This window comes from Microtus pennsylvanicus, chromosome 8 (assembly GCF_037038515.1).
Source record: "Microtus pennsylvanicus isolate mMicPen1 chromosome 8, mMicPen1.hap1, whole genome shotgun sequence".
Taxonomy (NCBI): Eukaryota; Metazoa; Chordata; class Mammalia; order Rodentia; family Cricetidae; genus Microtus; species Microtus pennsylvanicus.
Window position 1 is genome coordinate 13,243,005 of NC_134586.1, and position 13,969 is coordinate 13,256,973.

The 13,969-nt window shown below is 44.0% G+C and overlaps 2 protein-coding genes across 2 annotated transcripts; one reads left to right on the top strand and one right to left on the bottom strand.

Moving 5' to 3' along the window:
- On the bottom strand, window positions 1-726 carry C8H12orf60 (chromosome 8 C12orf60 homolog). The gene has a single exon (XM_075981928.1). It carries the CDS (start codon window positions 724-726, stop codon window positions 1-3), a length of 726 nt encoding a protein of 241 aa, XP_075838043.1.
- A 4,391-nt stretch (window positions 727-5,117) lies between these two features.
- Window positions 5,118-12,772, top strand: Smco3 (single-pass membrane protein with coiled-coil domains 3). Its single transcript, XM_075981929.1, has 2 exons — window positions 5,118-5,199; window positions 11,252-12,772. The coding sequence occupies exon 2, from the start codon at window positions 11,268-11,270 to the stop codon at window positions 11,943-11,945; it is 678 nt and encodes a 225-aa protein (XP_075838044.1). The 5' UTR covers window positions 5,118-5,199; window positions 11,252-11,267; the 3' UTR covers window positions 11,946-12,772.
- The last annotated feature ends 1,197 nt before the right edge of the window (window positions 12,773-13,969 follow it).

Genomic DNA, 13,969 nt, shown 5'->3' on the forward strand with positions numbered 1-13,969 from the left:
CTACTTGGTCCCAACTTCCCTAAATGTGGAGAGGCCCCCTTCCATGGCTTCTATGGCTTTCTGGAGGACCTGTAGGGTGAGCTCCATAGTCTGGACAAACCGTTCCAGTTCATCTGCGGCTGCTTCCGCCGGCTTGCAGGCATTCTCCGTTCTCAGGGCATCTTGCAGCTTCTTCAAAGCATCCTCTGGAGTGGCCTGGGGACATTCTGGACTTGTGATTTTCTCGGATGTGGTGGCACCAGATGACTCTTTGTTCTCTTCTCTATAGAAGTCACTTAATCGGAGACCCATGATGGGGAACTGCATCAGCTTTGAGAGAGAAGATTCCAGACTCCCAAGGATGAGACTACTGCTCAGCACAGAGGCAGCGGCTGGAGCCTGGTTATTTCTGAACATTTCTCGAGCTGTGTGCTGTGGGCCCATGTTGGCACACTTCTCCACTGCAGAGGTCACAGCACTCGCCACCGTAGAACAGAAAGGCTGCTTCTTCACTTGTTTGTGCTTGGCTTTCACCATCAGTTGCATCTCTTTAAAATTGGTGATCATTTGCTCAAAGAAATCTTTAATGCAACTGTCTTCCTTCAGATCCACCGGGAGGACCCGAGTCTTCATCGTGAGGTTAAACAACTCAACGAACTTATTTATGAAGGAAACCAGATCTCGAATGTGGAAGAAGAATAGTCTGGCAGCTTGACTCAGTCTCTCTTTATCTGACTCTGAAGACATTTCTCCAACAAAGAACTTGCAGCCCTGCTAAGCAAAGCAGAACGCAGATGAAAACTAAGATTGGAGCTGGCCACCATGGAGAGACTAAAAGGATTACTGAAACCCACAAAGTCCTGACAAGGCTAGGAGAGCTCTCCAGTAGCAAAGCGGACACGGTTCTGGGCTTTAACAGACACAGAAGGTAGAGCGGGAGGGTAGCGCAGGACATCTTGCTGAATTTACACCATTTACACATTGGGTAGCTAGCTGGGCATTCGCAGGCGTGGAGGCCACTGAAGAGGACCCCTCCCTCTCAGAACCAGCTTTGGACCCCACCTTTAGTTGCCCTGGTAACACATTAACTTTACAAAAGGGAAAATAACGCATCTGTCCTTAGATTGAAAATGCTATAGCAGAGGGAGGAAGCGTGAGAGGGGGAGGGCGGGGCAGCAGGGCTTGCTCAGTCTCTATGAAGAGGAGGCTGTTTCAATCTGGGCATAGTGGTGCAGGCCTTTAATTCCAGCCAAGGTGGGTGGGGCTCTGTGAGTGTAAGGACACTGTCGGTGCAAAGTGAGTTCCAGGACACCCCAAGCCAAGACCATGCTCACAAAAAGAAATGTGGGGGGTAGGGGGGCACATAATTTGTAGATTTTTTTTAAACTTATCTTGAATTATTCTGATTTATTTTTGTGGTATTTTCATTCTTTGGGGCAAAGAATGGAATCTGAGCTCTACCTCTGGCCCTGAGCCACATGACCTTCTGAACTACATTACTAAGAATGTAATATTATAACCTTGTGTGGTGCGGGGGAGGGGGGCGGACAATGGTGCCGCACGCCTTTAATCCCAGCGCTCAGGAAAAAGAGACAGGCAGATCTTTGTGAGTTCAAGGCCAGCCTGGTCTACAAGAGTTGGTTCCAGGACAGCTAGGGTTGTTACACAGAGAAACCCTGTCTCAAAGTCTCAAAACACAAACAAAGTAAGATTACATTACCAGTCACTTAGATGGGACCCCTCAAACCTGTAAGCTGAAGAAGTAAGATACACAGAAAGTCCTGTACAAAACTGTCTGCGCCCTAGGGAGATGGCCACCCACAAGCCTGGTGACCTCAGTTTGACCCCAGAACCGGGTAGAAGGAGAGAAGGGACTCCCGTGAGCTCTCTCCTGAGGTCACTAGTGCAGGCCTCCACACCACAACAGTAACAGCAGAGAGGCTAAAATGGCCTCTAAAGTGAGAGGAATGTGAGAGGAATGTTTGGTGTTTACTGATATAAAGACAAACTATTACAAAGACAAAACCTCCGCAGTGGCTCGTGGACCTTCACTGTCAATCCTGAGTCTACCTCAGAGTGTGGAGCTTTTCTTTCCCGCTTTCTCCCGTTTTGGATATTGACACAAGCCCTCGTCCTGCTTGCCTTGACACTCTGATCATCTCTCTCTCTGTCTCTCTCTGTCTCTCTCTCTCTCCCTCCCTCCCTCCCTCCCTCCCTCTCCGTCCCTCCCTCCCTCTCTCTCTCTCCCTCCCTCCGTCCCTCTCCCTCCCTCCCTCCCTCTCCCTCTCCCTCTCTCTCTCTCTCTCCCCCTCCTCTTCCCCATACAAATGCTCACAAACTTATTTCTATCTCGAAAGCGGGATTCTCTCTCTTCTTCCTACCCATCCCTTTATCTTCACTCCTTCTTGTTGATGTGTAGACAGGGGAGCGAGCACTTGTCTCAGCGCACTGGGCAGGCCATCAGTGTGGAGATGTCACAGATGCAGGAGCTCCAGACAAGCAGAGAGCAAGGAGTGCAGGCTTAGACTCGGCTCACCCTCTCTACTCCTGCAGTCCACAATCTGGGGAATGGTGCCGCTCACAGTGGGGTGGGTCTTCACACCACAGTTAATACAGTCTAGACAATCCCGCACAGACATGTTCAGAGGCCCATCTCACTGGTGATTCTAGAGTCTGCCACGTTTGACAACACTAAACATCATATCCCTCCTAGAAGCTGTCAAGATTTACAACTTGTCTGCTCTTCCTCTCCCCTCTACCTTGAACTCCTGTTGAATTGTCCTTAAGTTTTCTTCTGGGTTCATTTTTACATTATTTTTTCTCTGAGGCTAAGAAGCCACAAAAGGGCCCCAACAAGCTCCTTGGTAACATATATAATCAAATACTGTATGCTGTCCCAAGACCCCCCAGGAACCTCAACAGTGCACAGACTATCAGTCTAACCCACCCCTTTCCTCTTCATTTTTGTCTGGTTATAGTGCCTGGTGGTTGGAGCTTGACAGTGTGCCTAGATCCTCTTCCCTGCCATACCAGGACAAAGGACAAAGCAGCACACACACCAGAAGGCGCCAGACAAGTCCAGAGAAGCCCTGCACTAAAGGCAGGAGGTGGCTGCGTTTAAACTAGGAGGCCTAGGCTCATCTACAGTTGTTGGGCCAACCCCATGACGAGCCTGGGAGATGCATGAACTTGCAGTCCTGCTGGGAACTCGTGCGTCATTGGTAATTAGGCTCATACACATGTGGAGTCGCCTGGCCACCATCAGCCAAGGGCAACCATGTAGGTAACCAAGATGGTGGTACCCACGTGGGCATAGCCATGAGGGTGCTAATAAAGATAATGATAAGATAATGTGGCTGCCTTGGACCTACACTCCATCCTCTGGGACAACATATTTCATATTTACCTGCACAGACATCTGCTCAGCCATCTCTACACCCTTCCTTCCTTCCTTCCTTCCTTCCTTCCTTCCTTCCTTCCTTCCTTCCTTCCTTCTTTCATCCCTTCTTACTTCTTTTACCTCCCCGGAGTCCCACTAGGACAATGGAAGCAGCAGACCAAGACACCACAGGCCTGGACAAAGAGACTGCACAGTAGCAATGGCAGCTATTGCCTGGGTCCTCACACCTAAGGTAATCTCTCCATAGACCAACTGCTGTCCTGAGGCTGTGGGGATGAACACATTGAAAAGGTCAACTCTGCTACCCACTGAGTCCCCAAACCTGAATGCTTATCTCACCTGTCCTGCAGGGCCAATCCCTTCTGTGAATGGAGCTTTGAAATGTGGGACCCAGATGGCAAAAAGCGAGGTGCAGCAGAGGGGGCAGCCTGGGGACAGGGTTCGAGCTGAATACTGTCCAGGGTCTAAATGCCAGAGACTTTGCTAGGCAACAAGGAAAATCAGCATGGTTGGGGGTGCGGTCACTCCCTCTTGGGTCTCCTGGTTAAGTTTGTTCTGTGCTTTCTTCTCTTGGCATTGACTTCCTTCTGCTTCATCCCACCCCAGTGCTCTCAAAGCCTCCCAGAGGCAGGTAGTTCTCTACTTTTCCTGGAGCAATGAGACTTTTTCTGGGACAAGAGGTCCAAGGTAGTGTGGGAATTACTGCTCACCTTCAATTTTCACCTATAAAGACAGCATCAATGGACATGCTGGGTTGGAGAGATGGCTCAGTGGTTAACAGAATTGCGTGCGCTTCTGGAGGACCTGGGTTCAGTTACAAGTACCTACAGTTCACAGCTGCCTGTAACTCCAATGCCCTCCTCTGACCTCTGCAGGCTCTTGCACAAGCTGTGCTCATGTGCGCTCGGGCTCCTACTCACACACGTACACATAAAATAGAAAAGGAATGCTGAGAGCTGATGTGGGGAGATAGTCTTCTCAGGGATAAGTCGCCTCATCATCAGCCAATACCAAATGTTAAACACTGAAATCATATACATACAAGTAACGCGAAATGGAGTGAAAGGATTGTATATATATTTAGTGTGTGTGTGTGTGTGTGTGTGTGTGTGTGTGTGTGTGTACACTTAACAACAGCAGCTAGAGAAACAGAAGCCATGATTTTAGGAAGGAGAAGGGGGAGCACAGAGGAGACAGTGCAGGGAGGAAAGGGAGACCCAGGCACTGAGTCTTCCGGGACCAGTGCCCCTCTGCAAAGACAGTAAAAAGTGAAAAAGAAGAGAACTCCTACCCTGGAAACAAACAAACTCCGGGATACATTTTTTACTGTATCTGGTTTTGTATCTCCTAAGACTCTGAACAAAGTCACCAGCAACAGATAAAGGTCCAAACGCAGTAGAAGCCAAAGAAAATAAATCTGGAAGAGTTGATAAGATGGATTCCCAGGGCTACAACCAAAGAGGCATCCCTCTGCCTGTCTGGTTTTGTTCAGTTTTACAGCATTTTTAATAAAGGAAAAACTGATTAAAAAACAGAAAATATAGAAACAAGTTCTGCCAATTTATTAATATCCCTCAAGTTACATTGCGTATGGCATCAATGGATTGTATTGTAGGAAACTGAAGCCTGAGAAGTTCTGAGAAGAACTATGCCAGGAAGAGGTGGCTGTAAACCCGACAGGCAGAGGGACCCAGCAGAGACCAGCAAAGCCTGTAGATCATCACATTCCACCAGAAGCTTCCAGATGAACCCACATGAAAAAGCCCTTCAACAATACTCCTAAACATCAGAGGGGACAGAAGCTTGGGGAGCCCAACAAGGTAAGCGATGCAGAAAGTCCTGCGAGCGAGTGTTCTAACACCCTGAGTGCCAAGGGATAAGGGCTCTGGAATAATGCCAGTTGTGAGGAGCCGCATATAATGCCAACTTTGTTTTGAGAGGATCGCAGGGCATGCTTTGGCGATTGCCTCCTTGAAGACGCCAGGGAAGGAATACTTTCACTGAAAGATGTAGACTAAGTCACTGAAGGAGAAAAGCAATGAAGACATTCGTTTTAGGAAGGCTGGAGATGCCATGATGCATGAAAGTGTGTTGCTTGTGTGGATAACATGTACTTTCTATGTCATAAATGTCATCAAGAGACCCAGAAGCTGGTTCTGAGAGAATGAAAGTGAGCTGTTACTTTAGTTACTGCACAGAACTTGCTTGTACTCTGTGACGTCAACCACACTTGGTGTGGCACACACACCATGTGCCTTTAAACAGCCTTTGTTGGGGTGAGCATTGTTTTCCTCAGAAATGTCTCAAGTGCCTAATGGGATCCGTTGATAAGTGGGAATGGATAAACTTGATAGTCTACTATCTAATAGAATGCTCAAAATCATTAGTGCATTCTGTTTTAAATATTTCTCAGAAGAATTTGTATCAGAAAATGTATCACAACTTAAAATTTGAACACCAGAGCTTTGATTTGAAGTGAGGCTCAGGACTAGACAGCAGCTGCTCTCTCCTTCTGCAAGGCTCCTGGCCGTATTTGTATGCTGTGTCCACTCACAAGTGGACAGTGGAGAGCCAAGACAGCAGTGCATATGCTGAGAGAACACCAGTGACAACATGGGGGCTTTGGCCCTCCCTCCTCTCCCTCTCTTTCTCTCTGCATGCGCAGGTAATGTAATATGTAATTATTATAGACAAAGTCCAGATCGATACAGCAGTGAATATACTGACATAGTGAACTTTTATGTATTAATCATCCTTTGACTTAGCTTTAGGAAAGACAGAACAAGACCCATCTTATTTTTCTATGACAGTGGGATTCCCCTCTGTAAGCTTGGAATACCAATGGTTAACAAAGAAGCTGCTTTGGGCCTACTGTAGTGCAGAATAGGGCCAGGTGGGAATTCAAAGCAGATAGAGGAGAGAGTAGGTGGAGTCAAAGAGAAGCCAAGGAGCTGCCAGAGAAGAAAGATGCAGCTGCCACCCAGAACCTTACCAGTAAACCACAAGCTTCGTGGTAAAATACAGAATAATAGAAATGGGTTAATTTAAGATATAAGAGCTAGCCAATGAGAAGCGTGAGCTACTAGGCCAAGCAGTGTTGTAATAATATAGTTTCTGTGGGATTGCTTGGGTCTGCAGCTGGGAACAAATGAACAGCCTCCGACTACAATCCCACCATACTATCTCTTCCAATTTAGTGAGAAATAAATCCCAGGGGTCTTATCATTTCATCTTAAATGTCCTCAGTATATATTCCTAAAAGGAAAACTCTTTCTGAAATGTATCCTATGTTCTCCAAATCAACACTATTTCAACAAGACCACTTTGGAGAGAGATCAGTATCATGGCATGAGAATTTACTTTGATTATCAGCATAAGAGCTTTTGAAATGCAATTTGAATATGTTTCATAGGTAATAAAAAATTAGGATCAGTAAGATAGCTCAGAGAGTAAAAGCGTGTGCTGCCAAGCCTGACAACCTGAGTTTGATCCCCAGAAGTCACGAGGTAGAAGGAGAGAAATAACTTTTACTTCCACGTGAAAATAATTCCGCTTATTTTGTTTTTCTACCTATTTATTCCAGGGAAATAACACAGATGATGGGGGAAAAATAAACTAACCAAGTCATCCATATAAACATTACATCAGTGACATAATTTGAGATTTAATGAATAATGATAAAGGTTTGGAATAGTTTATATAACTAATGAAGTGCTTATAAAATTAGAAACATAGGAAAGTAAATGAGCTAAAATAAGAGAAATTTTACTATACTACAATTTTACCATGACTATAATTTTGTAGAGATCCTTATGCACGTAACCAAAGTTTAGGACTAACTACAACAAACCAAGACAGTAGGACTGCAGATCTCTTTCTCCATATAAATATACATTTTTGTAATGGTTTTATATGTAAAATATTCTGTTACTATTTTTAATTCTTTGACATTATTATTTGAGCATCTACCAGAACTCAAATCATATGAAGCATGAAGTTTCCTCTGTGAAGTTTCCTGCAGGCCCTCAATCTTCATTTTTCTCCTAAATTCCTGTAGCTCTTGGCAGACAAAGCAATGGTGTTGTTCATAAAGTACCCCAAAGAGTCTTGTTGGAAAACGAGACCAGCAAGAAGCGGTAGAGCAGTGAAGGAGGGGGTGAATAAGAGAGAAGCATAATGAGATATTTGTATAAAATACCATAATGAAGCCCATTATTTTGAACATCAACTTTAAACTTTAATTTAAATAGGTATTCTAAAGCATGATAAACCAGGTGTGGTGACACATGCCTTTAATCCTAGCATGTGGGAGACAAGACAAAAAGATCTCTATGAGTTTAAGGTCAGCCTGGATTATATTCAAAGTTCCATGCCAGCCAGAGATATTTAAAAATAACAATAATAATTCTGACAGGCAGTAGCCTTTCTCGTATAATGTGGCTCTTTTCCAGTAAAATTAAACCACCTGCACATTACCATGAAATTAACCTTAATTCCTTTCTTTTTTATCTCTCCCCCACCCCACCCACTTTGAGACAGACTCAGGTAACTCAGGTTGGTCTTGGACTCACTGTGTAGCAGAGGTCAACCTTAACCTTGAACTCCTGATCCTCCTTCCTCTACGTCTTAAAATCTGTGATTGAGTTAGTTATGCACAGCTACTCTTGGGCTCAAAATCCTGTTTTACTACCACTCACTCACATCAAACTAGATTTTAACCCCCTAGAGCCCAGACGTAGACCAAGCACAGCAAAACTGCATCAGTAAAGGCATGGGTGAGATGGGACTCCCGGGAGCCACGAGCTCCACCTGCTGGCTAGCAAGTCCCCAACAGGCTGTGGGAGGGCTCTAGACTGGCTTAGTTGAGGTGACAGCAGGCTGCAGAACTGGAGAGTAACCCCCCACACACGACTTTCTCACTCACAGCGAGTGATTTTATGAGAGCCCAAATCTGCCTTACATAGTCTGTTAACTGTTAAACTCACCTCTGAGGCTCCTTGTAATGCCACGATCTTTAACAGGCTCCAGGCAAGTAACTGTCAAAAATTTAATAAAGTGATAGTAAGTGTATGGCCCAGAATGCCTCTTGGGCATGGACAGCTTTGTGTCATCGGCAGGCATCAGTGAGCTTTAAGAAGCCTAATTACAGGGCTTCTGTTCCACCGAGTACAGCAACCAGGCTGAGACTCAGAAGCAAACAGTTGAAAGCCAGAATGGAAGCAGCACACGTTATCCACTCTTGGTCCTCCGTGCAGCAATAGGAGTCTTAACTATCATGTACACATTTACAGGGATCAGTTCAAAAGCCCACAAGCTGTGACCCTTCCTGAATGATCCCAGTGTCTCTCTGCCTGGGGCAATACTAATAGAGAGAAATAAAAAGTGGGAATTGTTTGAAAATTGACTTTACACAAGTCAAACACAAATCTTGTATAACCATTTTTTTTTCAATTTGACACTGTAGTTATAAATGCCTTAACTTCCTAGCCTGATTAGAAAAACCAAGGAAGTGGGGCATCACCAATAGTTCCTTCTTTGTGTTTCGCTAGGTTGAAGAAAAGCACTCCTGGAAATTGTACCGAACACCAACTACAAACAACAAAAGCAGTTCAAAGATGCTAGCTGGCTTTAGTTTCAGTGTTAGGGTAGACAACATCAAATTCTTCTAAGTGTGCTCTGGTGCACTGAACACAAGATAATTGTTCTTTAAACACAAAAGGACAGGGCTGGAGAGATGGCTCAGTGGATAAGAGCACTGGCTGCTCTTCCAGAGGTCATGAGTTCAATTCCCAGCAACCACATGGTGGCTCACAACCATCTGTAATGAGATCTGGCGCCCTCTTCTGGCATGTGCGCATACATGGAGGCAGAATGTTGTATATATAATAAATAAATCTTTAAAAAAAGTTTTTAAAAAACCACAAAAGGACAGATGCGAGAACAAACAAGATCAGAATGTAAGTTGGTAGTCAGTTGCCTGCCTTGTAAAACAGAAACAGGAAGACAGACTTACAACACAGATAACAGAGAAATGATTGTTTGGTAAACCATATATATATATATATATCATATATATACATTATATATATTATATATAAAGCAGGGCTAGAGAGATGGCTCTGAGGTTAAGAGCACTGGATGCTCTTTCCAAAGAACCTGAGTTCAGTTGCCAGCACCCACATGGAGGTTCACAACCGTCTGTAACTTCAGTTCTAGGGAATTCGGTGTCTTCTTCTGGCCTTAGAGGGCACTAGACACACACATGATGCACAGACATGCATACATGCAGACAAAACACTCATACACATAAAATAATTATAAAACTAACCATTGTAGACTTTAACAGAATGTCAAAGTGCCAGGCACACAGAAAGCCTATTTGAAGTATGCACATTAATTTGGCATAGCTGTTCTTTCTGTGCCCAGTTTTTCAGTAAAATAAACTCAAAAAAGTATCATTGTTTTCCTCTCCTAGTAAAAGGTGCTGTGAGCCACAAATACAAGCACAAAAAGTCCCCCCCCCCAGAAGTCACCTGTATTGTTCTACAGTGTGCTTTGGCTAATAATGCTTTTGTGAGATTACCTTTCCTTCAGACACTCACTCTAGCCTGTCTCAATGGCTGAGGACAGAGTGTGGTGGCTGCTCTCAGCACTCAGGAGGTAGAGGCAGGAGATCACTGTGAGTTTGAGATTGTACTGGGCTACCTACTGAATTCATATGAGGCTGGCCTACATGTGAGACCCTTTTTCATACAAAACAAATGGCCACATGAATATAGACAATACTAAATCATTTAATGTGTGTGCTTTACAAAAGAGAGTCCTAGACATAACCATAACTGTCCTGTCCTTGTATGGTGTCCCCCTCCTCCTTAAATGATAGTTCAATCTACCATCTTAAAAATATACTCTTATTCTGAGAAATTTTTGTATTTTGAGCTAGGATTTCACTGAACTGCTCTGGCTGACCTGGAACTTGCTATGCAGTGCAGGCTGGTCTTGAACTCACAGAGATCTTCCTGCCTCTGCATCCAGAGTGCCAGAATCAAAGGCATACACCACCATGCCTGGCTCATGAAGAACTGTTTAAGATTCTAATATTACATGAGCATCATTTTCGATAGTCCTTATGTTTTAAAAACAGTTGGCCTGTAGAGGTATAAAATAGGCTAACATTTTACTTCCCTTTTTAAATTTTGAAATTATTTATTGGGAAGAGGTGAGGTGCTGTGGGTGGGTGCGTGAACATCACGGCGGGTATGTAGAGCTCAAAGGACACCTCCCAAGAGTCAGTTCTCTCCTCTCTCATGTGGGTTCCAGGGTTCAAACTCAGGTTTGCAGGTTTGTAAAGCAAGTACTGGTACCCACTAAGCCACCTAGCTGGTCCTGGTGTGAATATTTTACAGTATCAAATGCATACCCACTAAATTTATATCAGTGTTGCTGTAAACCCAGAGATCTTCATACTATTGATTTAACTCTAGGTGCCTGAGAAACATATCTGGTAGCCACACATAGTGTGGTGGCTAGGGATTGGGGAAATAAGTAACTAAATAAGGAAGAGGTGGAGAGCTGACCTCTAAAGGGCTGTGAGGGTTCAGCTCCTTTGCAGGATGCTTGTGTAGCATGCATGAAGCTCTGCATTCGATCCCCAGCATCGAATAAAGCAGGCAGGGGGCACAGGCCTGTAATCATAGCTATGGGAGGCTGAGGCTGGAGGATCAGAAATTCACACCTAGTTCATCTCAAACCAACAAATAAATCAAACCTGCTAAGTAAATTCTCAGGGAAAGCTTTAGCTGTGGCTACTTTGAAGGCCCCCTGGGTAGAGTCACACAGGTACTCTATGACAATTTCTGCTTGATTTTTCAGAGACGGTGGCTGCAATATGGCTCAGAGTGACTTCCTCTACCCAGAAAACCCAAGGAGGCGGCAGGAAGTGAACCGTCTTCACCAGCAGCTCCTGGACTGCCTGTCTGACAGCTTCCAGGTCACCAACAAGCTGGCAGGGGTCCTGAACACCCACTTGGGCTGTAAGCTGGCCTTCATCGAAATGAAAAGAGATGGGACCATCAAAGAAAACTGTGACATCATTATCCAAGCCATGACAAAAATCCAGAAGGAACTGCAAAAGGTTGATGAGGCACTGAAAGAGAAACTGGAGCCAACGCTTTATAGGAAACTTCAGGATATCAAGGAAAGGGAGACAGAGAAGATAGCGATTGTGCAAAAGGTCATTTCTGTCATCCTGGGAGAAGCTACATCTGCAGCCAGTGCAGTGGCTGTTAAACTCGTGGGCTCAAATGTCACAACTGGCATAATTAACAAGCTGGTCACTGTGCTAGCTCACATTGGGACTTCTCTCCTTGGTAGCATTGGAATTGCTGTGCTCAGTCTTGGCATAGATATGATCATCCAAGCCATCTTGGGAGCAGTGGAGAAGACACAGCTTCAAGCAGCCATCAGAAGTTACGAGAAGCATCTGGTGGAGTTCAAGGCCGCCTCAGAGAGGTACCATCACGCCATCACTGAGGTCAGCAGTGCCGTGAAGCGCCAGATAAGATGAAGTCATGTCTCTACCACTGGGCTAGTCCTCTGCTTCCCCCTCCATTGCAATGCTTATTTAACTAGCTTCATTTTCCATACTCCTCTCATGTGGACAGAGACAGAGTAAACGATTTGGAATGTTTGGGTTCTGGAGCAACAGTGAGTGCCCAACTCGGTGGTACCAAACCCTCAAGAGAGAGTCTCTAACCAGACGTTTTCTTCCCCTGCTGCCAGAACCATGTGGTAGAAATGTATCACCAAGCAGCAGGTACAGAATTGTTTCCTTGTTCCCAATCAGTGTCCTCAAACATCCCACATAAATGCAGACGTCCTCATTGGGCTGGACACACACCTATGGGTCTGCAGGTGAACTAGAAGTGCTTCCATATTTTTCCCACTGGATGAAATGAAATTGTCTGAAAACTGGAAAGGACAGCAAAGCAGCCACATTCCCTTCAAGAACAAAAGGAGGTGATGGAGCTCACTCAATGTCTACTAACTACAAAATGTGCCTGCGTGGATTTGGAAAAAGAGAAAATAATAAAACTTGTTTCTATAATGCAACTAATATTGACGAACTGTCATGTATCACTTCAGCAGTGTAACACTCTGGAACATTCTAAAACACAAACAAGAATAAATCCCAGCTATCCATGCATAAAACATATTAGGGAGAAGAAGAAGACTCCATGCCCTTTAGGAATTTTAGAAACAGCCAGAGGCAATGGAGGCCTACTGATACAACTTAATTTCTGTAGATACAGCATTTGTTTTCTAAATCCTTCAACTGACAATTCCCACTGAGTCAATTTTAGGGTCTACTTCAAAAATTATTATACTGTTGATGCTGAGAATGTCTTTCTTATAGTTGTTTTGTTTTTAAGTACAAAAATACATTGATACATTAAAATAAAACATTGAATGTATTTCAAAAATCTCTTACAAATTGAAAATTTTTAACTAGCCATATGACTTTTTCAAATGTATTACTTTTTATTTTATTGCTGCTTTTATGAATTAATTTCAACATATCACAATTTGGGTCACCTTCAGATTTATTATTATTATTACACGATTTGTAAGTTTTGAATGACATTCAAAGAGTAATCAAACCAAGAATTTACTAAGACACCCAACATCACGGGTCATGCCTGCAATTCCATCAGTCAAGACGATGAGGTAGGAGGGGGAGGTGGAGTTCTACTTATTGAATAGGCAAGTCACGGCTTCATAGGGATCCTATTTCAAACTTTTAATTTTTTTCTACTACAACAAAGCTTAAATATGGAACTGACGTAACGCTGTTATGGGACACACTTGACACATTATAAACATTAATATACATCTCTCGCAATATTTACGAAACACCTGATATCGAAAATTCCCTTATAACCTTTATCTGCAAAAGATGCTCAGATTAGCTTGAAAAACAACCAAGCATGAGAGCTTTACGAAGATTTCGTTTAAAATGCTTACCTTTAAGGGGAAAGGGGAAAGGAGTTCTAAGGAATGGGGATGAAGAAGGAAAGGACGAAGACTAGAGAGAAATAATTATTCCGAGCGTGTATGACATCATAAAGGACTTTGGGCTGATGGAAAGACAAGAAGAGATGGGAGTGTTACGTACCAACTTCTCCTCTGTAAAATCTAAAGCATGTATTATGATTCTCTTTAAAAATATTTTTTTTTCGTGTAGTTTATCTATTAGTGAGTCTCGCCAGGAAATGACTTTTTTTTTCAGTTCCACGCGTTCTGGGTGTTTATGAGCCACTACTGAATTTCTAGGAGCGCCAGGCACCAAAGGGCTGATGTTCGCCGAGTCGGTGCCCAGTGTTACACGGGAGCTAGTTTTCATCCATTTACACCCAATACGAGGCACAAAACCAACACACGGCTCCGCCGGGTGCACTGGCACCTGACGTCTCAACAGAAGGAGCCTCCGGAAATACGTCAGAAGTCCGAGAGAGGAAAAAAATAATTGACCAATCAAATAACAGCTTCCTTCTTTTCATTCTTATTGGACTATATCAGTGTCAATCTAAA

Excerpts from the sequence above, each read along its gene's own strand:
- Smco3 (XM_075981929.1), top strand. The coding sequence starts at position 11,268 with ATGGCTCAGAGTGACTTCCTCTACCCAGAAAACCCAAGGAGGCGGCAG.
- C8H12orf60 (XM_075981928.1), bottom strand. The coding sequence starts at position 726 with ATGTCTTCAGAGTCAGATAAAGAGAGACTGAGTCAAGCTGCCAGACTA.